Source organism: Muntiacus reevesi, chromosome 13 (genome assembly GCF_963930625.1).
Source record: "Muntiacus reevesi chromosome 13, mMunRee1.1, whole genome shotgun sequence".
NCBI classification, from domain to species: Eukaryota; Metazoa; Chordata; class Mammalia; order Artiodactyla; family Cervidae; genus Muntiacus; species Muntiacus reevesi.
Window position 1 is genome coordinate 65,431,858 of NC_089261.1, and position 24,472 is coordinate 65,456,329.

At 49.2% G+C, this 24,472-nt stretch overlaps 1 protein-coding gene across 4 annotated transcripts in view; it reads left to right on the forward strand.

Annotated features, from left to right (window-relative positions):
• Window positions 1-2,474: 2,474 nt before the first annotated feature.
• Window positions 2,475-24,472, forward strand: part of FHDC1 (FH2 domain containing 1) — a 43,052-nt gene continuing 21,054 nt past the window's right edge. The window contains exons 1-5 of one of the 4 annotated variants that reach the window (XM_065904604.1): window positions 2,592-3,070; window positions 4,265-4,363; window positions 8,296-8,897; window positions 19,310-19,371; window positions 20,035-20,137. In XM_065904604.1, coding sequence (XP_065760676.1) covers window positions 8,421-8,897; window positions 19,310-19,371; window positions 20,035-20,137 — 642 coding nt within the window. In that variant the 5' untranslated portion in view covers window positions 2,592-3,070; window positions 4,265-4,363; window positions 8,296-8,420. Of the gene's footprint in view, window positions 2,560-2,591; window positions 3,071-3,283; window positions 3,392-3,534; window positions 3,882-4,264; window positions 4,364-8,295; window positions 8,898-19,309; window positions 19,372-20,034; window positions 20,138-24,472 lie in introns of those variants that run through there. The other 3 variants (XM_065904603.1, XM_065904606.1, XM_065904605.1) reach the window with 3 other exon arrangements.

The following is a 24,472-nucleotide window of genomic DNA, read 5'->3' on the forward strand; positions in this document are numbered from 1 at the left end:
TGAAACCAGGCTTTTTAAAAACACTGACCTCACAGCGGAGCCAGAAGAAGAGAGGCAAGGCAGAAAGATTGCTGAGGCAGTGGGTGCAAGAGTCCAGTTTCAACTGTCCAAGCTGGGAAATATAAAAAGTAGGATTTCTAGGATGGTTGTGAGAATCAAGCATGATGCCTGACACACAGCTAACAGCAAAGAAACATCACCTCCTCCTTCCTCTCACTGGGGCTGGTATAGTGGTGGTGGATATAAAGTACAGATGGAGTAGATACTACTTCGTAAAGAGCAACAAATTTGGCAAATACTTGGATATAAAAAATGTAAAAGAGAAAAAGAACCCAGAGGAAAACTGGGATTTTAAATTTTAAAAATCTGGTCTTGGGATTTCCCTGGAGGTCCAGTGGTTACTGAGTTGGCCTTCCAATGCAGCGGACGCAGATTCGATCCTTTGTTGGGGAACTAAGATCCTACATGCCTTGTAGGATGTCAAAAAAAAATCAAGACATAAAACGGAAGCACTATTGTAACTCATTCAATAAAGACTTCTAAAAAAAATGGTCCACAACAAAAAATCTTAAAAAAAAAAAAATAAGGTTTTAAATAAGGGGTGCAGATGGAAGAGTACTAGTCTTGAGACACAGATGAATTGACTTTTGGACAAGGAATTTGGACAAGGACTTGAACCATTAGAGGGACAGTATGGATGCAAGACTCCCTGATACAGAGGTGAAAGCAGAAGTGAATTTACCTCAGAGCTCACGTTTTCATGCCTCTCACTTTCCCCAGACGCTTCCTAGGACACCTAGCTGGTGTTGTTTGTAAATCTTTATTGTTTTTCTTTTAAAAGCTCCCTGGTGAGTTATATATCCAGGCTTCAGGCCCTACAAATTCTAGACCCCTGTAGGTTGAAATCAGAGACTGTACTCATGGGATAAGGGGAAATTAAGAGCTCGAAGAATCCAGTTACTGTCCTCAGAGGACAAGAAGGGTCAGTAGAGGAGGCCGGAGAGAGAGAAGGCCTGCAGGTCAGGATGCTGCAGGGACATCAAAGGGCTGAAGGACTGAGGATGGGTCACTGGACTTGACCCTTCAATAAAAGTGACTGATTTCAGAATGCACACTCGGTACATTGTGAGAAAGGGGGCTTGCTGAGCAAGAAGTGTCTGTAGATGCCTCATCTGGCAAGGTTAACCTAAAAGAGAAGAAGAGGGTGCCATTAGCGCCTCACTTTGCTATTCTGTAATTTAACTTTTGCCTCTGCCATCAGTATTCCTTTGAGGTCTTCTCCTCTGTAACAGACACTCCTAAACCCTTGAGATTTTCCGTGGTCTTCCTTGGATCTACTTTTCTGGATGGTAGTGTAAGCCTGCTGGGCAGGATTTTGTTTGGGGGTGGGGGCTGTTTGTTCTCGGTTTTACCCTCATAGCTTCTCTTTTTCTATCCACGTGGAGGCCGGGAATTCTGTCCTGGGAATTCAGGGGCTGTGGACAGGGCACAAAGGCGGAAGTCCTCAGGCACCAGAAGCTGGATAAGCCCTGGTCTGTTATCTGCGGGCACAGAGCCAAAGGTAGCAATGACTTCATCCTCGCAGAGGGCACCTCCCCACCCCTGCGGCTGATTTCCCATCAGCCGCTTCGCTCGGGATGAGTTTTCTTTGATTACTCCTTTCTCACTGCCTGGCGTCACAAATCACTTTGAAAAAAGATGCGATTAAACCGTTCCCGGATTTCCTCCGGTGAGGGGCCTTTCCCAGACAGCGTCTGTTTATCCAATCAGTCCTGGGGTGAACTTTTTCTTTTATAAATAACTGAAAGGTTTCTCTTACCACTATCGTTGAGGAGATTAAAAAAAATAACAAACTTACCTAATGGCAGGGGCCAGAGAGAAGCTGACCTTTGGGGAGCTACGGCCCGGCTGGGACTCGGCCACGCGCGCTGGGCCAGTTCGACCCAGTGAGGACTCCTGCTCCTGGGAAAAAGGAGTGTGTTGGGCAGAGGGTGGCCTGGCGCGCGTTTGTGTGTGCGCGCGGGGTTTGAGCGTGCATGCCTGTGCTAATATGCGTGTGCGCGCGCGTGTGCGCGGGCAATGGTGCTGCGGAGGCTGTCGCAGAGGCTCCTTTGTGGAGCCACTTGCGGGTTCAGAACCAGCTTGGCGCCTCCCTCTGCTGGTTCCAGGAGGACACCTGGTTCTTCTGCACAGTCCGTACCTCTCTGCCCCCTGCCGCCCCCCGACTTTCCTCGGTGGCCACTCTGCGCCAGCTTTCGGGTGCTGGCTACCACGCCCCCCGGGTCCCGCGCAGGTGAACGCCGCAGCACCGGCGTGGGCGCTCGCGGAGGGAGGGCGGAAGGGCCGAGCAGGAATGGGCGTGCTGCTCTTCGCAGCCGGCGCTGGGAGCAGCCTGGTCTGCAGCATTGTTACCTGAGGCCCCGGCCGCGCCCCGCCCCGCGCCGCCCTGCCCCCTCGCGGTCCCGAGCTGACGCGTCTGCAGCAGCCGGCAGGAGGCGGCGGCGCTGGGAGGCCGCGGACGGCGGGGAGAGGAGAGCGCGCGGGGAGCACCGGCCGCGGGTGAGTGAGTCGTGCGGCCCCGGCGGAGCTATCGCTGCTCGGGAGTACCCGGGGACGGAGAGTCCTCGACTCCGGAGGAGCGGATCAGCCCGGACCCGGAGCTGGGGCGCCGAGTCGCGGCTGTCTTCGAGCTGCACCGGGAAGGCTGGGGAGGTTTGGGCTGCAGTCGCCGGGCCGCAGAGGACAGCGATCGACCCCTTGAGGGGAAGACGCTCCGGTCTGGACCCGCGTACATAGAGCCAGATAGGTCCCCGGCCGCCTCCGGGTTAAACCTCGGCTGGCTGATTGAGCTTTAGCTGCGAGGACTCGCATAAACTGCGCTCCCACTGGATCCCCGCCCATCCAAGAGCGCGCAGCGAGGGGCGCCGCGCCGGGTCCCTGGCCAGCGGGAGCCACGACTCGGCCCTCCTGCCAGTGGGTGCGGGGCTGGCCAGACGGCGTCCGGGTGATGCGGGCCGACGACAAGGCGGCACTCGCACTGGCACGTCCGCTCGGCCCGTGCGAAGTTCAGGTTGGAAGTTGAACCCTGCGCTCGTGGAAGTTGAGGGAGAAAGCGGGTGGGCTGGCGGGTCACCTCCAGCCGCCGCGGTGCCCCAGCTCGGGGACCCGGGGCTCCCGGTTTAATCCCCTGACCAAACACCAGGCGTCTCCCGTCTGTTCTCCTCGCCGGTTCTGCCCGGCGCCGCACTGCGGCCGTGAGGCTCTCTTCCCAGCGCCCGGGACCCAGACCCCGGACCTGGGAAAGTGTCTTCGCGGAGATTCGAGGAGCAGGCGGAACCCGCAAACCAGGAGACCCCCTCCTTTAGCGTCAAGCCCAGTGATACCTTCCCTGGTGAGCGAGCCCCCCACTCCGCTTGGGGGAACCAGGCTGGGCGGCGGGGCGGGGCGGGGCCCCGGGAATAGGCGGGGGCCCCGGAGGAGCGGGGCGGGGTCGCCGACCCCAGCGGGGCCAGGGAGGGGCGCATCGGTGCGGCGGCTGCTCCGGGACCTTCTGCCGGTGGACTCCCGCCCGGCGCTCTCGGGAGGCGCAGGGTCCGGCCGGGCCCCGGCGTCGGCCCGACGGACCCGCGTGTCCCTGCGTCGAGGGCGGCCGGGCCTCCCCAGCGCGCGCCCCGGGCCCGCCGCGGAGCCTGCGCGGCGCGTGTGGGCGCCTATCTGGGCCGCGCACCGGCGCCCTCTCCCTCACCCCTCCCGCCGCCGCCCAGATAAGGACGCGCAGGCGCCCGCGGCCCGAGCGGCACTGGCCAAACGGGGCTCCCCGGGGACTCGGGCGGAGGCAGCGCCCGCGGAGCCTTTCGTGCGGCCGGGCCGGTGGCGCTTCGGTGAGTGGCTGGGGCGGGGCGCGAGCCGGTGGCTGGGGGGTGGCAGGACGCGGTGGACCGCTCGCCAGTGCAGAGACCTGGGGAACTGCTGGGCCTCCAGAAAGAAGTCGGGTCCCGGTGTCCCCCACGCCGACTCCTCGGGAGTCCATTTTCAAACAGCTGTTTGCACAGAAACTGCCCTGGGGTTTGACCGTCTGTGACCACCACCCCCCCCCCCCACCCCGACCCACGGTTGTCTTCCTGGAATGAATCGCGAGCGCTTTTTTCTCTCTAGAGCATCCTTTGGCGCCCTGGTGCTTCCCCCCCGCCCCTTGGTTTGGGGACATTGAGAGAAGCTGAGAATGTACATTCAAAACACAGGCGTTTTTTCCCTCTGCTCCCAGGGTGTTGCGTTGGTGTGTCTGTGGATTGTTGTGCGACAGGCGGTTAACCGCGGGAACTGGAAGCACCTTGGATTTCTCACTGCTGGTGAAAGTGCCAAGGTGAAGAGCTGGGTGGGTGTTGCCAGCTCCGGTTCCACTGTGTGGTTGACGTTTTGTGTTCAATAATCAAGAAAGGTTTTGAAAGATAGGTGGTGGGGGAGGTGTTTTCCCAGTAAGTTGGTGGGAGCAAACACTCCGTGTTTTAGAATTAATGTCCCTTCCCATCCTCTCCTCTCCCCACAAATAAGACAGAGCTGGGGCTTCCTCTGCCTCTTCCCTCCACACCAGGCTTGCTCTGCCCTCGTTTGTCATCAGAAGGGTGTGGGCCAGCCTTTCCTGCTCCCACCTCCTCTGTGATACAAGTCAGGATTCAAAGGGAAAGGTTTTTCTGGTAGGTGTTCCCTGGCGTTTACTTTTGCTTATTGTTGACCGAGGGGGTGAGTGATCAGCTGAGCAACAGGGCCCCACTAACCCTCTTTCAGGAAAGCTCTGAGCCCTGAACGAGCTTTCAGGAACATGATTTCCTCCTAAATACACTGTGAAATGAAATATGCTTATTCTTTTCTTCCTTGCCACCCACTCCCTTCAAGAGGTTCAACACTGTTTCTGATACCAAGAGCAAAGGCAAGAGAGTTGGGGCTCCTCTGAAGACCCTTATAAACATTCTCATTCTAAGACTTTTTGCTTACTGATCGGCTCAAACATCCCTTTATTAAAAACCCATAGTTGGGAGATGCTCAGCTGAGCTACAACCTCCCCAGGAGGGACCTCCACGCAGATTTACCCCCAGTGGGTCCTGATTAGCAGTCAGGGGACTTGAAGAGAAGTTCTCATCTTCAGAGACTGATTGTGACACCTCTATGATTTACTCAGGGTTGGGCATTTGTCAACCTTAGCAGCCGTCCCCCTTGCTGCTGAGGTCCCCATCCTGTAGGTGAGATGCTAAATACAAGCCTGTCTCTCTTTGCCCTGGGGGAGATTGATGAGACACTTGACGTTTTCCAGATAGAGCCGAAAGCTAATTCCATTGTTCAGAAGGCAGCTACTCACTGTGTGAAGCAGTCTGCTTTGGGGCTGCTGCGTCACCTGTGTTCTAGTGGGCTTGGAGAGTACACCTTTACATCTTTACTGCGGACAAGCTTTAATCTGGTTCTTTGTGTGTCCTCTGTTTCAGTATCTCATGGGACTGGAAAGGGTTAGAATGTCTGTCTGCACTTTCTTTTTCCTGCCATCTCTTTGACATTGGAAATCGTGGCCCAAGGGGGAAGCCCTGTCAAAGCCCCATTGAGGCTCCTAGTAAAAGCATTAGCATCTTAGCTAATCATTGCTGGAGAACTCATTCATTAGAAGCTGTTGGGGGCCTAGGATCCTTGTATGTTACCCTGGGAAAAAATTAGCCAGACAACATACCAGGAACAATGTTGTAAATTTTCTTTTGTCCCTTTAACTTTCTAAAACAGCATTCTTTCTCAAGACAGAACAGTGGTTAGAATCCTGCCCATGCAAAACTAACTCGTGTTACTTGTTACTTTGACAAGCTTTAAGCTTGTACTTCCTCTGCAGAAAAGGCTATACTCAAAAAAACGCATATGCTTTGGGGCTTTGGTATTAGCAGACAGTGCTGTTGCACGACCTTTGAGGGTACAGTCTTTCCCACTCTTTATTAGTATCTTCACATTTGCTATGGGAGGTTTAATGGCACAGCTGTGCATATACTAACAGCACCAAATGAGTTACTGCTTTCTAGGACGGGGACTTTTCTAGCTCATCACCATTCTTAACAGAGATAATCTATAAACAAGTCAGCATATCTGGAATTGGAGGTGAATCGGAGGATTAGCAATTCTTTATATATGAGATATTTCATGTACAGAAGTATTTTAAAATATGTAAGGATAAACTGCCAAGATTACCTGTACAGTCTTGAGAAAAGACGAGTTCAAATATAACTATAAACTGTAATTGACAATGAGTCATTTGCTTTAGGGGTGCCAACTATGAAAACAGCCTAGTTATGCCCCTAATGATAATTATGAAAATTCCTTTTGAAAGCTGGTTGCATCTCTAGTGAGTTGTAAGTTGGCTTGGATAAATATTTTCAGTTTTACTTTCTAAAAAATTATCCCATGATGACACTTCACACAACAATGTGAATGTACCTAATGCCACTGATGTGCACTTAAAAGTGTTTAAAATGCTAAAAAAAAAACTTATGCAATTCTCCTATTTTCTACCCATATATAATTTTTAGAACTTAAATATTTAAATGTTTCATAAACACATTTGTTCTTGTAATGGGTAGAAATGTAATATACAATCGCTGAGTACTGAACAAGGACAAAGGTCACAAACCTAGTAACTTAGAAGCAGAGATTGGAAATATCAAAGGTGTGTTTCCAGTAGCCAAAGGCAACTTCACATTTTACTTATAAACCCAACACATATTTTAAAGCAAATGTGGCACTTGTTAAAATAAACAGAAATTGTATGTACATCTGATACCAGTTGTTAGTAATAGCTACCTATGTACCAGGCATCTTGGTAAGGGTGTACATGTATGAGCTCATTTATCTCATACAGACCAATGGAACGGTGTATGCTTACAGTGTGGAGTACAGAGGAGGATGCTGAAATGTAAGTTAAACAATCTATGTCACCCCAGGTTGCACCCCCAAAGAAGTAGCAGACCTGGGGTCTGAGGAAGAGACTCTGTTTCTGGAGTCATCCCTCTTACTCCCAAGGCAAGCCTGCCTTTTGTATATGATTCTGTGTAAAACATTTAATAACACTTACTCCTGTGGAATTCTGCTGTGTTTGATGAAGATGTGTAAGTGAATGCTTTAGAAGGATGATTGCTCTCAGAGGTCCAGGCTAAAAAGCCCTTCCAGGTGACCCTTTATCACCTGGGCAGAGCAGCCCCCTTTTTGCATGCCCACATAGGTGGGGTGTGCGCTGCACAGGACCCTGTGTTCTAAATGTGCACTCACCTGTCCTCATAGCTGAAGAAATGTAGCTGTTTTGACCCCTGTTTTCACACCAGGTTCCACAACAACTCAACACCAAAAATAAACATTTAAAGGTCAATAAAAACACAAGCTCCTGAGATAAGTCTGTGACTGAGTGGATGCGGGGTAGACATGTGACGGGCGTAAGGAGACTTCCCTGGTAGCTCAGGCGGTAAAGCTTTCCACCTACAGTGACAGGCGTGGTTCGGGCACATCCCCTTTCGTGCCGGTGTCTGCTCTGCTGATAGTGTCAGATGGAGCAGAAGAGGCAGAGAAATGGTCTGATGGTGTACAGAGTGTCTTAACAGGAGCCCAAAACAACTGCTTCGGAAGCAATGGTGGAGGTCAATCCCAACCTCCTAAATTTACAAATGAGAAAGCCCAAGTCTAGTGAGGGGAAATGGCCCTTCTAAAACTGTAAGCAAGAAAGCTTGGTTTAGAGCTGGAACCTTTCATCTTCATGCCTGGCATTCTTTCCTCTGCGGGGAAGCAGCGTCTCCAAGTATAGGTAGAAGATGGTGGCCCTGATTCTGGGAGAAGGTTTGGCCATTATTTTATCATATGTGCAAGGTGGAGGATGCCCTTTGACCCGCTGACCCGGGGACACGTCCCTGCTGGAGAAAGGTAGAGTCACTAAGGCTGCAGCCATCTGGGTAATCTCCCCAGGGATGGGAGATCCACGGCCCCAAGGAAACGAGCCCCTTAGTGAACAAGTAGCTTATTCAGAAAGTGAGCTGAACCTATCACAGGTTCTCGGTAAATATGTTTTATTGGTCAGTGGAAGGTCCAGGTGGGGTTTACCATTGCTGCTTTGGCAGCATTTCCAGGTAGTAAAATTTGGTTCACATTTAGAAAACTGTTAGTCCCTTCCGTGCTCCTCTGGACCTGCGGCCCCTCACTGATTTGAACACCCAGGCAGCGGCCTCGGAAGGGAGTGGCCATGTGGCAGTGGTCTGAACTGAATTGAAAGTTGTTTTATCTTTGCAGGTTTGGAAGAGGACACACGACCCCGTAGCCTCTTCTCTGGCGGGCTGCTAGCAGATGGAGAAGTTTGATGGCTGTGTCTGCTTCCCCAAGGTCAAGAAATTCCGTCCTTAGAAGGCGACGGTGCTATGCATGTTATGAATTGTGTCTCCTTGGTCAGCGATAAAGGCAATGGGAACACCGCCATGGCGGCCGGCTTCGTGACCGGGCAGGCCCCGCCCGCGCCCCCGCCGCCGCCGCCCCCGCCGCTCGGTCCGGACTCGGGGGAGGGCTTCCCTCCCTCCCCGCCCCCGCCCCCTCCGCCGCCGGGGCCGCCCCCGGTGCCCCCGCCTCCTCCGGGACTACCCCCAAACCCTCACCTGAACGGCTACAGCCAGCTTGGTAAGAAAAAGCGGATGAGAAGCTTTTATTGGAAAACCATTCCAGAAGAGCAAGTTCGGGGCAAAACCAACATCTGGACCTTGGCAGCCAGCCAGCAGCATCACTACCAGATCGACACCAAGACGGTCGAAGAGCTGTTTGGGCAGCAGGAAGATGCCACCAAGGCTTCCCCTTCCAGGAGGGGAGGATCTTTAAATGCGTCCTCCAGGGAGGCCAGAGAAGAGGTAAGAGTGACCCGCGGAGGGGCGGTCTCCTCATGCTGCGCGCTTTTGTGTTTGGGTATGTGCCTCCGTTCCAAAATCTGCTGGAATCACTGAGAAATGAGATAACCCAAGTGAACATGCTCTGAAAATGGGGGGGGGGGGGGGGGGGGGCTGCTATATGATGAGCCTGAGCTAAGTAGCAAGAAAGTGTAAGAGGCCTGCGAGCCGTATCCTCCCAGACGTCCCAGAGGACCATGACCTCATGCGGAGAACATGCTGTCTGGGGCCTCGCTGCTCGCCTCCCAGCCCAGCCCAGCCCTGCCTCCGGCACATCTGCGTGTCCCACGCCCGCCCCCCGCACCCCCGGGGAAGAGCTCCGCTGAAGCCCGGTCTTACTAGTCTCCGCTGAAACAAGACTGAGCTTCTGAACTCACTTATTTGACTTTAACTGGAGCTCTCTGAGACAAAGTGCCTTTTATTAAATAACATCATTAAGTAATGTACATCCTTAGACGTTTATCTTTGTTTTTCCCTCCAGTTTTCTTTCCACAAGTGTTTTGAGGTGGTCTGTATTCCTCTGACCTCCTAATTAAATCTTGGCCATTGTGGAACAGAGATTTCTGACAGCCAAAGCATAATGCTATTTTTAGATAGACTTTCTAGGAAGCCTTTTCCAGTGAACACAAACTGTTACTTTGAGAAAAATATAAAGCTAGGAAGTTCTGAGAAGTTAAGTGAAAGCATGGCCTCAGAGAAACAGGTCACCGTGTCTTATAGAAACTGAGGCTAAATGACATTTGTAAGTATTCTCTGTTTAGAAACATGGAGATAAATTAAAACAACTCTACTTGCTAGAAGAAGTAATTAGGAAACCAAGAGGTAAAAGAACATTGACACCCCCCCCCCCAAAAATAAGGGCAATAGAAATGCATTATCTTTTAATCTGTTGGAAAGGAGCAAGGAAAATAGGTTAGAGATAGAGCTGACTAGATAAGAGATTGGGCAGGGCTCTGGAATGAAGTGGTAGCTCTCCACGTTGCTGAATTCTTGAGCTGGCAGTATTGACCTCTTTTCTCTGTTTGGGGGCTGTATGGTCCCCTGTTGAAACAGCCAAGAGTCTATCTCTTATAGAATGTGGAGAACCCTAGGAGTGAGCCGTGAGACACGTGAGAGGAGGTCTTCAGGACATGCTCGGCGTCCTCCGTGCCGAGCCTGGCTTTCCCTGCTCTTTGCTTTACGCAAAGACCTTTTGTTTCTGAGTGCATCGTTTCAGTATCAGAAGGAGCAGGAGAGCATTTCTTCAGTACCCTGGCCTGTGACCTCACTTCCAGCAGAGGCTCCTGCTGGACAATAGGTCATCCTCACCCTTGTTCCCCGGCTCTGCTTTCTGGCCTTCCAGCGCTTTGAAGGAGAGAGTGGATGGGGGCCCGGAGTCAGAGCGCGTGTCTCAGGAAAGCCCATCCCAGACAGAAGGGGTCTGGCCGATCAGGCCCCCAGGGAGGCCGCCAGCCAGATGTTCAAGAGGCTGTAGGGAACTTGCTGCTGTGTGTTTGTGACTTCAAGAGGGATGAGACCCACTGATGGAAGGAACAGGAGGGGCTTGTAACATCTTTTCCCAACTAAGGCAGAAGCAGAAATGCCTACTTCTTAGGCCAGATCTAAAATTCAGGCAAAAGAGTCTTTCTCGTCACCTCCCTTTACTCTAGATACATCTTTTCTTTTATTTTTTTTCCTTTAAAAAAAAACACAAAAAACCTGAAAGTGAATAATTATATTTTAAATTGTGGTGATGTGTACATAGCATAACATTCACCCTCTTAACAATTTTTAAAGCTGTTTGCTTATTTGGCTGGCCAGGTCTTAGTTGCAGCATGTGGGATCTACTTTCCTGACCAGAGATTGAACCTGGGCCCCGTCATTGGAAGCACACAGTCTTAGCCACTGGACCATGAGGGAAGGCTCTCTGAACAGTTTTTAAGTGTATAGTTGAGTAGCATGGAAGCATTCACATTGTTGAATGGCCACCATCAGCATCCATCCACAGAAGTCCTTGCATCTTGCTAAATTAAACCTGTTCCCACTGTCCTCTCTCCCAGCCCCTGGCAGCCACCCTTCGCCTTTCCGTCTCTATGAATCTAACTACCCTAGGTACCTCACACAGTATTTGTCTTTTTGTGACCGGACTGTTTCACTTAACGCAAGTTTTCAAGGTTCATCCATGTTGTAACATGTGCCAGAATTTTCAGGCTAATATTCCATTGCACGTATATATGACAGGGTTTCCCAGGCGGCTCAGTGGTAAAAGATTCTGCCTGCGAAGGCAGGAGTTGTAGGAGACTCAGTTTTGATCTCTGCGTCAGGAAGACCCCCTGGAGGAGGAAATGGCAACCCACTCCAGTATTCTTGCCTGGAGAATCCCATGGACAGAGGAGCCCGGTGGGCTACAGTCCAGAGCGTCACAAAGAGTCAGACACGACTGAAGTGACTGAGCATGGAGGCATATATTTATCACATTTTGTTTATCTCGTCATCTTTGATGGACACTTGGGTCGCCTCCACCTTTTGGCTTTTGTGAATAATGCTTCTGTGAATGGTGGGTGTGCAGAAATCTTTTAACACATGTAGGTCCTAATCTGAGAGACAGCTGTCTAGAAAGAAAAATTAAATCACCATGATTGTATCATAAGGTGATCTAACTCTTCAGCTCTTCAGTACTCAGGATAAGTAGTGAAGGTAGATGGATTTAAGGGAAGACTTCACTTAGGTGGTAATGTCACATCACAGAGGGTCCAGAATTCATTTCCATTTTTCATGCTATCTCCAACATGGCTCAAAGTAAGAAGTATTACATATACTTCCTTTTTCTTTTTCTTTTTTTTTTTTGGCAAAAGAATACAGTACATGCTATTTTATTCCCTCATTAGATTTTCTTCTAGAGAAGTTACAGCCCAGCAGAATGGTAGTCTAACACAGACCAGTGATACATCTTCCGATTCCCTCAGTAGTCAGTGGAGTCCAGGGTGGAAACTGCAAGCTGAAGCATGCATGTGGAGCATGTACAGCCAAGGAGGCCCATCTTGAGCCTGGATGTGTGGCTTTCCAATCTGCTGCCACACAGCTCATAATTCTGGAGACTCAGACATACCACGAATACGATTATGTCCCCTTGAAATGTGATAACCTCCTACAGAAATGACCTGCCATTATGCGGTTGACTCTGGCTTTAAAGAGCTTATAAAGCATTACAAATAAGTTCCATTATACTCTGAAGGAAGAAGTTACTGGGAGACAGGGAAGAACTGGATTTGAGAATGGCTAAATTTAGGAAGAGCAACATCTAAAATAGTAAATTAGAACATTTAGTAAGGGGGAAAAGGTTATGAGATACTGTCTGTGTATCTTTGTTAGCTAAAAATTAACTTGAAGAGGCTACAGATGCTACAATAATAAAGTAACTAGAAATAACAAACAGTATTACTGGGGACAGTAATAAAGAGATTCAACTCAGACTCTGTCTTCTTTCCCGAGTTTAGTGGTCTCAGGTTTGAGAAGCCCCTGTCCATCTGTTAGCGCTGCTCTTCAGCCCCCCAGAGCTGGCTAATTAGGGCTGCATTAGTCTCCCTATAGAATCTGAAATGCTCTGAAGGCGAAGACAGTCCTAGCCATCTGGTATCCTCCAAAGAAAGTAAACTGAACTGCCAGAACTGAGTCAAAGGAGCAAAGGGGCTGTCGTGTAAGACATCAATATGATGGGTCAGAATAGATGTTCACAGAGAAAACTGTAAGATGAGTAGGGTCTGAGGACATGATGTGGAACCTGCTGACTAGTTGATATCGCTATATTCTATAATTGAAATGTTCTAAGAGAGTAGCTTTTCACTGTACACACACACACATGGGCAAAAGAGAAATATGGTAGGTGATGGATGTTATTTAACTAGATGAGGGGATTGTATATCAGCATACAATGTGTGTATATATATATGAAATCACCATGTCTACCTTAAATTTCTTACAATTTTATTTCTCAATTACATGTCCATAAAACTGAAACGTGAAAAAAAATGTAAACACTGAAACACTTGAGGTCATTCACTGTGGTGTCTGTAGTGATATTACAATTACTGTTCATACCACGTAAGAAAGAATTAAAATTGCTTATTAGAAAAAGGAAGGATGGGAAAGGGAGAGGGAGGAAGGAAGGAAGATTGGCTTTTCTAAATTTGGGGAAAGTAATGTTATCTTCCCACGTAGTAATTCAGGTATCAGTCTTCCTTTGTCAACTTCTGTCCTAGTCCCAGAAGGTTCTGAACTCTGAGACACTTAGGAGGTGGCTGCTAGGGGCGGGGAGGGAAGTCAGTGTGTGATGGGGACGGAGCCTCAGCCTGCAAGATGAAGGGTTCTGGAGATGTTTACACAACAGTGTGAGTGTACCTATTACCGCTGAAGTGCACACTTAAAAATGGTTAACTCTTATGGTGGAATGGTAACTGTTATGTGTATTTTGGGGCTTCCTGGGTAACTCAACTGGTAAAGAATCCTCCTGCAATGCAGGAGACCTGGGTTCGACCTCTGGGTCGGGAAGATCCCCTGGAGGACGGCATGGCAACCTGCTCCAGTATTCTTGCCTGGAGAATCCCATGGACAGAGGAGCCTGGCGGGCTGCAGTCCCTGGGGTCAGACACGCCTGAGCGACTAAACACAGCACAGCACGTGTGTGTTTCACCACATTTAAAAAGAAAAGTTTCTTCTTCCTGTAATGAATATGAGAGGCAGAGCTTGGAGCAGGTGGATGAGAGTGTAAGAATGGTAGAAGAAAGGAGAAGCGCTCAGTTGGAGGTTTTACCAGGAAGGCGGCGGGAGGAGGCGTTCCACCAGCTTCCCTGAGCGCGGAGACAGCGCTGCTGTTTCAGGGCTGCAGAGGGCTGGAGCCCTGACCTGGCGGCCTGCGGGAGACTGCTGCTAGAGCCGCTGGCTGCTCGGTGAGCTGGCTCCTGCCCTCGCATCTCGGCTCCCCTGTGCACCGGGGTTAGTGAACTCGCAGGCATGCCCTTCGCGGGGACGGTCATGAGCTCTGTGCACGCCCAGGGCACCGGCCTTGCAGGCGGTGGTGTCCGGAGGAGTCGCTAGGATTGACTGACCTGGTGGGGAGGGAGGGGCCGGGTCGGTCACCCCGTTCTTGGGCCGCTGGAGTGCACTCCTGGGGGTGACTCAGAGCAGCAGCACCTCCCGCCCTACACTGCCGGCCGGCCTTTGGGGAAGTGAGATAAGCTCATTTACACGTGTCGCGTCGTGATAACCCTCTTCAAAGGACCGTGTAATGACACCGCTTTGGCAGGCTCACGGGTGGTGCCCTCTGAGGAGGCTGCCCGCACCGGGCAGAGCGGAGGCGGTCCCTGCAGGGCTCTCGGCCACCTCACTGTCCTGCGTTTTGCAGGAGGCCAGGCGCAGTTTGCCCTTTACGGTGCTCGGTGCTGGCCGGCCCCGGTTTCCCCCGAGCAGCCCCTCTAATGACGGACCAGGTCCTGAAGCTCCACTTCAGGCTGTGGGGACCGCTGCTGCCCCAGGCGTGGCCCCCGCCCCGGGCCCCCTGGCTCAGAGCTCCGCTCCCGGCAGGCGTCTCAGCTGGTGGGAACCTGGGTGCTGTCCTCTGTCCCACGCGTACAGCCCTGGGGTCACCGGCGCTTTGGCCAGGCCCTGTGGACCGCTCTCTACAGACCATTCCTGGAAAAGCACCTCAGTGTGAATACTGGGCTGGCAGGGACCTTCGCTATTTCTCTGGATTCCTGTATCCTCAGCAGAAGGGAACGTCACAAGAACTAGGTGAATAGGAAGCAGAGAGAGCCTGTGGCTTTGGGAAGGTATAAAATGACATCCCTAAGGCTCAGTTTCCTTATCTGTGAAATAGGAACAACGACAGGGATTTCTCCACCGCTTTTCCAGCAGCAGTAGCAATGGATAGCAGAGTCCCCAAGGGTCGATGGCTGAAGAGGCTGAGGGTGGGGCTGGGGGAGGTGCTGCCGTCAAGGTTAGATATAGCAGGAGGTGGTAGTTTAATGAAAAAATATAGAAGTTTTGTCCTCATTCTGGGTAGATATGAATGCAGAAAAAGCTCTTCAGATACATAAACAGCCAGATCAGTGTGCATGCTCTGACTTTTTAGTTGTGAATTCTAATAATCACATCATTTTCTGTCTGAAATCCAGATTCCTCTTTTTGGTGTAAGCTCTCCTCTTAAAGGATGTGAAGGGTGACAGGTTTTATTCTCGCCCTTTCTCTTCCGTCTCCTCTCCCCTCCCTTCACACTGAACTTGAACTGCAATCCCTGCATAGGATTCCAATAAGGAGCCTGTCATTTTAGCTTGGGAGTTTATTTTATGGCTGGCAGGTGATTGTGTTAAGATGAAATAAACCCCTCAGATAGTAAATAATGTGATTGTTTAAGATTAGTCTTCAAAAGCAGGCAACCATGCTCTTGTAAAAATTTAACCTTCTAGCCAGGAAGTCCCATTAAACTTCATTAACTTTGGTTAACAGTCTTGCTGCCTCTTATAAACTTAGAAGTAGGCCCAGAGATCAGGAATTTAATCTGAAACCTGATTCTTTTCTGTTAACAATGAATCACATACATTTGGAAAGAAAGAGCATTATAGCAACATTCCTATTTAGGTAGTCTCCCTCTTCCAAAAAACAAATGGGGAAAATGGGAGAATTTTAAGGTTATCTTTCCTCCAGATATTCTGGCTGAATCAGCTCAGTTCAGTTCAGTCGCTCAGTCGTGTCCGACTCTTTGCGGCCCCATGAATCGCAGCACGCCAGGCCTCCCTGTCCATCATCAACTCCTGGAGTTTACCCGAACTCATTTCCATCGAGCCGGTGATGCCATCCAACCATCTCATCCTCTGTCGTCCCCTTCTCCTCCTGCCCCCAATCCCTCCCAGCATCAGGGTCTTTTCCAATGAGTCAACTCTTCACATGAGGTGGCCAAAGTATTGGAGTTTCAGCTTCAGCATCAGTCCTTCCAATGAACACCCAGGACTGATCTCCTTCAGGATGGACTGGTTGGGTCTCCTTGCAGTCCAAGGGACTCTCAAGAGTGTTCTCCAACACCACCGTTCAAAAGCATCAATTCTTCGGTGCTCAGCTTTCCTCACAGTCCAGCTCTCACATCCGTACATGACCACTGGAAAAAGCGTAGCCTTGACTAGAATATTTACTTCCAAAGAAATGGCTTCTGTGTTTAACAATTCTCACCCCCTAAAAAGGGGCTTCCCTGATGGCTCAGACAGTAAAGAATCTACCTACAATGCAGATGACACGGGTTCGATCCCTGGGTTGGGAAGATCCCCTGGAGGAGGGCATGGCAACCCACTCCAATTTTCTTGCTTAGAGAATCCCAAGAACAGAGGAGCCTGGCGGGCTACAGTCCATGGGGTCGCAGAGAGTCGGACACGTCTGAGTGACTGACACTGCTACCTCTACCTTCTCTAGAAAGAAAGTGAAAAAAGTCGCTCAGTCGTGTCCGACTCTTTGTGACCCCATGGACTGTAGCCTACCAGGATCCTCAGTCCATGGGGTTTTCCGGGCAAGAATACTGGAGTGGGTTGCCATTTCCTGATCTTCCCAACCCAGGGATCGAACTCAGGTATCCCGCGTTGTAGGCAGACGCTTTACCGTCTGAGCTACCAGGGAAGCCCTTCTATAAAAGGTTCTAATTTTCAGTCTGATAAAGCCTCCCCAGTTATTACAGTAGTTCTCCCTTATCTGCAGGGAATACTTCCCAAGACCCCCAGTGGCTGCCTGAAACCATGAATAGTACCAAACTCTGTATATGGTCCCATGATGTTTTTGACTGAGATTTTTCAACCTTACGATGCTATGGAAGCAACAGACAGTCACAGAAGCCGTGCTTGGACTTCTGAGTTTTGGCCCTTCCCCAGGGGCCGTCTGTGGTACAGTCCTGTCTTCTGGTGCTGGGCAGTGGTGGTGCAGCCCTCCCGTCAGCCATGCCACCGCGAGAGGAAGAAGCCAGCACGCCGGCAGACGGTGTTTTCCACTTTCAGTGCAGCGTTCCGTCAGTTCCAGGGGGTGTTCAACACCTGATTATAAAATAGTCTTTGTGTTAGATGATTTTGCTCAACTGTCGGCTCATGTGAAGGTTCTGAACACATTTAAAGTAGGTTGTGCTAAGGTGTGATGTCAGTAGTTCAGGTGTATTAAGTGCATGTTCAGTATTTTCAACTGATGATGGTTTTATCGGGACATAAGCTGAGGATCTGTACTGTGTTTTTTTCCTGTACATAACTGCAGTAAATTTTAGTTTATCAGTTAGGCACAGTAAGAGCTTAACAACAATAAGGAATAGTAAAATAGAATGGTTATGATGTTGCCAAACAAAATTTATCTAAAAAAGACAGAAAATTTTATTTGAGCCAAATTGAGGACTATAACCCGGGAACGGCCTCTCAGAAAGCTCTGAGAACTGCTCCTCTCATTACACATAAAAGCACAGTTGTATCAGTTTTTGAGACCGAAGGCTGTACATTCTACACAATCCAGATCTACCCATACAAAGCAGTGAGTGATGAGTCATGGTGGCCCCTTACAAGATTAAGAAGGAAGGTTATCTCCTAAGGAGTTATCTCGTTGATGCCAAGAGAATATTGCCTTTTATGGGTGAGCAGGTATTTCTGCCGATGGGGAGTTTTGGTCGATGTGTAAGACAGATACGCAATACATACTAAAGGAGAAGGAGGAGGTCAAAGAACAGAGAAAAAAATTTGTTTACATTTTCCTTGATTTGCCTTAGAATATGAATTTTTATTTCATGAGTAATAATGTACTGTAATAAAAGTTATGTGAATGTGGTCTCTCTCAAAATATCTGGCACAAATTTAATGCCTTTTCCAGCATAACAAAGCACTTATGCACTGTGGCTGTAACTTCTGCAATTTAAGGTGCAACAGCAAAGCTAGGAGGAATTTCTTTTTCCTTCTTCATAATTTCCTGGGTGGAAGATTCTTTCTGACCATAGATCTTAGCAACCTTAGCATGTGAGTTTTTTCTCTCCTTATTAAGTTGAGAACGTTCACCTTTTCACTTAAAGGAAGCTCTTTACAGCCTCTCTTTGGCATGTCTGAGTTGCCAGTGTAACCACTCTTGTGCTTTGGGGCCGTTACCAAGTAAAATAAGCAAGCATTGTGAACGCAAGCACTGTGGTACCATGCCAGTAACCCCGAAACCCATAGCTACCGAGTGACTAACGGGCAGGACACGCTGGACAGGGTTGACTCACGTCCCATGTGGATGGAGCGGGATGGTGCGAGGACGCCAGAAATGTTCACATGCCAAAAAAAAAGCATCTTAGACTTGGCAAAATACAGCCTAGGAGTTTGCCCTTATAAATTCCCTTTTAAATTCTGAAAAAAAGTATAAGAGACTTTCTTACCTCCTCCTTTAAAAGGGCTACTGGATCTTTGAATGAAAATAAAATTTTTGTTTAGAAAAATATTAAGAATTTTATTACGTTTTTGAAAATAACAGTGTTGGTCCTCTAACATCCGTAAATCAGGGTTGGAGCTCATGCCGCAATATCTTCAGAGTTCAAATCTCATATGATTCTTGTTATGCTAAGACATCTATTTCCAAATTGGGGCTTTTAAATGTGGGCTGTATTGTTCTAAGAGGAAATTGCAAAATTTAGAAAATTAGTTTATTTACGATTGTGCAATATTAAAATAGATCTGTATGGAAATCCCTGGCGGTCCAATGGTTAGCTCAGTGCTTTCACTGCTTTGGGCCCAGATTCGATGCCTGGTCAAGAAACCAAGGTCCCCAAGCCCTGCAGCTTGGCCAAAATATATATATATATATATATATATATATATAATTGTTATATATATTTATATATAATATATATATATATGTATATATGATTGTTACCATTAAGGAAATATTGCAGAAAGCTTGGGGAGATAATATTTTGAAGCTATATTAGGTATCAATCTGCATATTTACATACTGGAATTATTCTCTTACTTTAATACATTAGGATTATTCTCTTATATTAATACGTTATGTTGTATTTTGATAGGTCTTGCTCCTCTTCTCCAGCTCTTTTTAGAGAGATAATTCCATCTGTTTAGGCCGCGATGGGTCTTCGCTGCTGTGCGGGCTCTCCCTGACCGCAGCACGGGGCTGCTCTCTGCCTGGGTGCCGGCGTCTCGCCGCGGGGCTCCTCTCGCCGCGGGGGGCTCCTCTCGCTGCCGGTCTCCTCTTGCTGCAGGGCGCGGGCGCTCGGGCGCTCGGGCTGCAGTAGCTCCGGGGCCTGGCTCGGCAGTTGTGGCTCCAGGGCTCTGGAGCACAGGCTCAGCAGCCTCCAACTCTTCTCGTTCACACTTTAACAATCTTATGTGTCTTATCTTTTTTTCCAGGTTACTCTCTTGGATGCGAAGCGGAGCATGAACATTGGGATATTTCTTAAGCAGTTTAAGAAGTAAGATGTTCGCACACATTTGAAACTTTGGTCACACCTCTGCTGTCAACATCGTGCTCTGGGTGTGAGCTGAAAGGCTCCCTAGTGAGGGAAGGCGTCTCTCATCCCTTTACATTGTTTTAGGCGTGTGGCTTGAGGAGTCCCCAAGTGTGTGTCACTTTCTGCTGTTTTCCTCCATAAAAGCATAATCTTAGTCTCTTGGAGTTCAGGGAGAATTGCCTTGAGGCATCTATTCAAGCCTGACATGTCAGGGAATTTATAAGTGCACCTGAGGGGTTGCCCCGTTAGTGGAGGATGGACACGTGAGTCAAAGAGTGGTTAAATTCAGGCGTGCTAACGTGGAAAAGAGAGGGCTCTGGCTCCAGGAGGTTGACTGAACTGCTTTTCTTCTCCCAAAGAAGATGCCCGGTAGCTGTTGGGACTTTCAGCCTCTCTGGGATGCCCGAGGGTGGTTTTCTGTGGCAGGGACCTCCGGTATGTCAGGATCCCCTGCTCCCCATGGCAGGGGGGCTGTTACGATCACTGACACAAAACCACCTGCATGACAGGGAGGGAGGCGGGATGGAGAGGAAGGTGGAGGTGATTTGTTTTCACTTCCACGGACTTGTGTCTCTCAGGCCCTCTAGCAACTGTGAAATGGAATCTGATTCTTGTCTTTTCAAGGTCTCCTCCGTCCATCGTGGAAGATATCCATCAAGGAAAGAGCGAACACTATGGATCAGAGACATTGCGAGAATTTCTTAAGCTTTTGCCAGAGTCAGAGGAGGTAAGGAATTTGGGGCATGAGTTTTTGATGTTAAGAGCGATAATAAAAGCTTCATATTTTTTAGGAATGTCAGAACTCACATGGAATGATGGTCTTTTACCCAGAGCCTGAGTTTTCCCTTGTAACAGTAAAAAGTTACCCAGTAGAAAGAGTACGAGTTATGGAGTTAAAGAACCTAGGTTTAAATTGACATTCCTTCCCTTAATTGGGAAAGCGGGCAAGTTTCTTAAGTCCTGTGAACTTTAGTTTCCTCACCTGTAAAATGAGGATAATGAGGCTTACCTCATTGAATTGTCGAGATGATTAAGCCCTCGTTATGCATCTAACGTGGTACTTGGCACAGAGGACCTCAATAAATGTTAGTTCCCTTTTCTGTCAACTAAGGTGATCTTTGCCTAGGGTGTACCTGGGGTTGTTTGATAATGCATGTTTTTTTTTTAAAAAAAGGAAAGACTGACCACTTTTGAATAAAGATGCTCTAAAAACTAAAAGGTAGGTAAATTGTTAATAGATGTTGTATATATTAATTGATTGAAGATGGAGATGGCTATGGTGACAATATAGTACCACAGTATAAGTAAAGTTACTGATTTTGGAGGGACTGAATTAACTGAGTCTGCATGATTAGGAGCTTGATAGGATAAAAGAAGAGAAAAACAGTTTTGTAGAACCTTCCAAAATTGTGGTACTATTTCTGAATAAGGGACCCTTGAAAAAAATTTAGTGAAAGGCTAAATAAATACGTGTTATTTGAATAATACAAAGTCTTATAAAGTAAAAAGTGTAAGTTACCCTTTTCCATATGCTGCTGGTTCCTCCCTCTCTACTCTCTTTCCTTTTCCCAGACATAATTTATGGAACTTGATTTTAGTGCCATTAATAACCAAAAAAAAAAAAAATGTATTTATGCTTTTTTCTTTTCCGTCAGTGATAACCTCTCAATGCCAAACTGAGGGTCTTAGTGGGTAACTGGATGTTTAGGTATTCTGAGCTGCTCTCTTCACCTCAGGTTTCTGTTCACAAATTAATTGTAATTTTCCAAAGCCAGGATTAGTTAACGGCATTTGTTAGTGTTAGTACAGGGTCTTACAGAATTGAGGGTAAAGTGTGTTCGCTCACAGTTCACCCTGGATCCTACCTGCTGAAGGCTCCTTGATCATCTTTGTGAAGAGTGGCATTCCAGAGTCTTTTTCTGTAATGGAACTGTATTGCTTTACAGTACTGTGTTCCAGGCGTACTCAAGACCTTTTATTAGGATGGACAGTTTTAATGAATTGAGTTTTTAAGGAGATTTGGTTGCTCTGGAAATCTTATTCCTGCTTGGGCATTTCTCATGCCTGCTCCTGTAATTCCTAACAGCTCTGAATTTCCAACTCAGTGGGAGTTAAGCGTGAGGGGAGGCTGCCAGCTTTATGCCACTGAGGAGGGAGGAGGTTAAATATGATTTCCTTAATATCTTCCTTCCTAATTTAAAAATCAGAGGCATTTGAAAATTAAATTTGAAAAATCTTTAAATGCAAAGGCTGTGGAAGACTTAGGGGTCTTCCAGAGAAGCAACTTAGCTGTCCGACCTCTCGTGTTTTAAAGAACCCAGTGTTTTGAGTTGTGTGTGGGAATAATTCAGAGGGAAGAAGCGGTTAAGGACGAGGTGACCAAAACCCACCCCAGCACTGCCATGAGGATCCCCAGGCACTCTCACCCGCAGGCGATCAGCTGACCCCAGAGACAACACAGGGTCCTGCTGAAGCCTTGGGGTCCTGCAGGGCCTTGGGGTCCTGCTGAGGCCTTGGGGGTCCCACTGAGGCCTTGGGGTCCCACTGAGGCCTTGGGGGTCCCGCTGAGGCCTTGGGGTCCCACAGGGCCTTCCCAGCCCCGAGACCCGCCGTCCCTCCCCCTGCAGGGTCCGCTGGGTCTGTAGATCTGACAAGTTCGGTCACACACCGCTCGTTTACATTCCCGCCTCCTGGCCTTTGCTGGGCACACCCTCCTCCAGAGCCGAGCTTCCGGCAGGAACACCCTGGAACGCCCCGACAGTCCCCGAGGCCACCCGGCAGCGCTCCCCCAGCCCCTCCCTGGGGGCTGTGTGCCTCCCCGGGGAGGAGCCACCTCCCGCCCGCTGCCCCTGCAGGGACAGGCTCGCTTTGCTGTGAGTGCTGGGTGGCTCTGGCCACCCCCGGACCCCGACATGACAGGGGCGACCCTAGAGCCCCAGGTGGAGGGCGGAGGCTGGAGAAGAGGCCAAGGAGGAGGCAGGGCCGAGTGAAAGAGGCTGAGGACTGTGGCAGAAACACGCTAATAAATGCATCAGCTGGCGCACGACTGCGCCTTGCTCAGCCCATGGGGTATCTCCCGTGCCCGTTTTTAGCACAGAGAGGGGCTGTGCGCTGACTGCCTGCCCCGTGTTCCCCACACCAGCTGGGGCCACAGGGAGCGAGTGCTCGGCTCAGCTCTGGGCACACAGAAAGTCAGTAAATCATCCCCGTGGTGGTTGACTGTGTTTTTTTCATTTGATCCTCACGGTGACATTGTAAGCTCCCTCGGGTAACAGACGAGACCCTGTCTGATGCCACAGGACTGACGGGCCTTGGAGGGCGGGGGTCTTGGCCTGACTCATCTGACCCTGGGCAGCTCCCAGGCCACCCTCGCCACCTCCCTCTGAGGACAGAAGGACACGGGTTCCCCACCCGCTGGCTGCTCCAGGCCAGCGCCCCAGGCCTGCATCACCTCCGCTCTCGCAGGGAACCAAGGCACCAGTGTGAGTGTCAGCAGCAGCTGAGCTGGTGAACGGGACCAGCCGGCAGCTCACCCCCATTCATTTGTTTCCTGGTGTCCTCTGCCCTCCACTACAAAGCTTTTTATCTGGCACGTTCTGTTCATCTTGCCTCAAACTCATGTTTAAAACTTGTAGAGGGAGATGGTGGTGGTTTAATTGCTAGGTCGTGTCCAATTCCTGGTGACCCCACCAGGCTCCTCTGTCCATGGAATTCTCCAGGCAAGACTGGAATGTGTTACCATTCCCTTCTCCAGGGGATCTTCCTGACCCAGGGATCGAACCTGGGTCTCCTGCATTGCAGGTGGGTTCTTTACCAAGTGAGTTCCCAGGGAAGAGGGAGATGGTAGACCCAGAAATGAAAGCATGTTCCCTGCCTGGGCCCCGAGAGGGGGCTTGACAAGGAGCCGCGGGCTGTGGCGGAGCCGTGCCCTCTGTGGGTGCTGGTACCCTTCTGCCGGCTCGGCGTCAGGGACTCGGGGCTGGAGGTGGCGCTGCTGTCTGTAGCAGCAAGCTGACTTGCCTCTCCTGATGTTTTTAACCACCGCATTCTTACTTTGTTTGTTCACTCTGCTCCTGGGAGAGGAGAAAGCCCTGGGGTCTGCCGTTTGGTGGGAAACCCTGCTGTTTCACGGCCATGTGAGTGGACTTAGCCGGGATGAAGGAGGCCTGCTCTGTGGAATGCATGAGTCTTAAGGAGCAGGCTGTTTGCTGTTAGGGCAGAAACCGGGCAGAGCCAGGTCATAATGAGAGTCTCTTGGCTCAGCCAAGAAAATGATGCCTAACAACGTTTGATAAATGCTTTTTGATGGTGATGAGAATACACAATAATTACAGGGTTTGTCCACCTCTCTTTTTTACCTCCCTCACTGTGAAGGCACAGTAATCCCTCTTAATGAACATAAATCTCATTTTGAAATGGAATTAAGAACTGTATACGTGGCATTTAAATCAAATACTATCTTTAGTATCACTATTCTCTTGAACTCCATAAACATTTTTCACTCATTATATAAGAGAAGGCAATTAATCATTGTTCATTTACAGTTCAGCACATGTTTAATAGAAATATCTACCGAGTGTACTTAGCATGACCTGGTCTTGTGCTTCAGACAGGAAGCCGTGCTGTGATTCTCAGAAGTTTTGCCCATGCTACATATGTGGTCTTACAAGACACAGACAACTCCACTCTGCCCCTGCCCATATATGGCGAATCGTGAGGCTCTAGTTCAGGAGGGATCAGAATTCATCCTGTGGCTTTTTCAGTTCAGAAAGTAGGCACTAGTTTGGGTTTAACTAATGCAGAAGTTCCATCTCTCCTTAAACTTACTAAGGCTGAAAACAAAAAATTCACTTTGAGGCCCTAAAGGTAGGGGAAATAATGCAGTTCTATAAGTGGCTGTTTTCTGCCCATTAGGAAGAAAATGTAGTCTTAAGGCCCAGACTTAATACTGGGGACTCTGAGGTGTGCATCTGCACTGTTACATTTCGTATTTCAGAAAAAACTGATGCAGATGTTTCAGTTTGGGAATCTTTGCAAATACTCCCTCCTCCTGGTTTTTGAA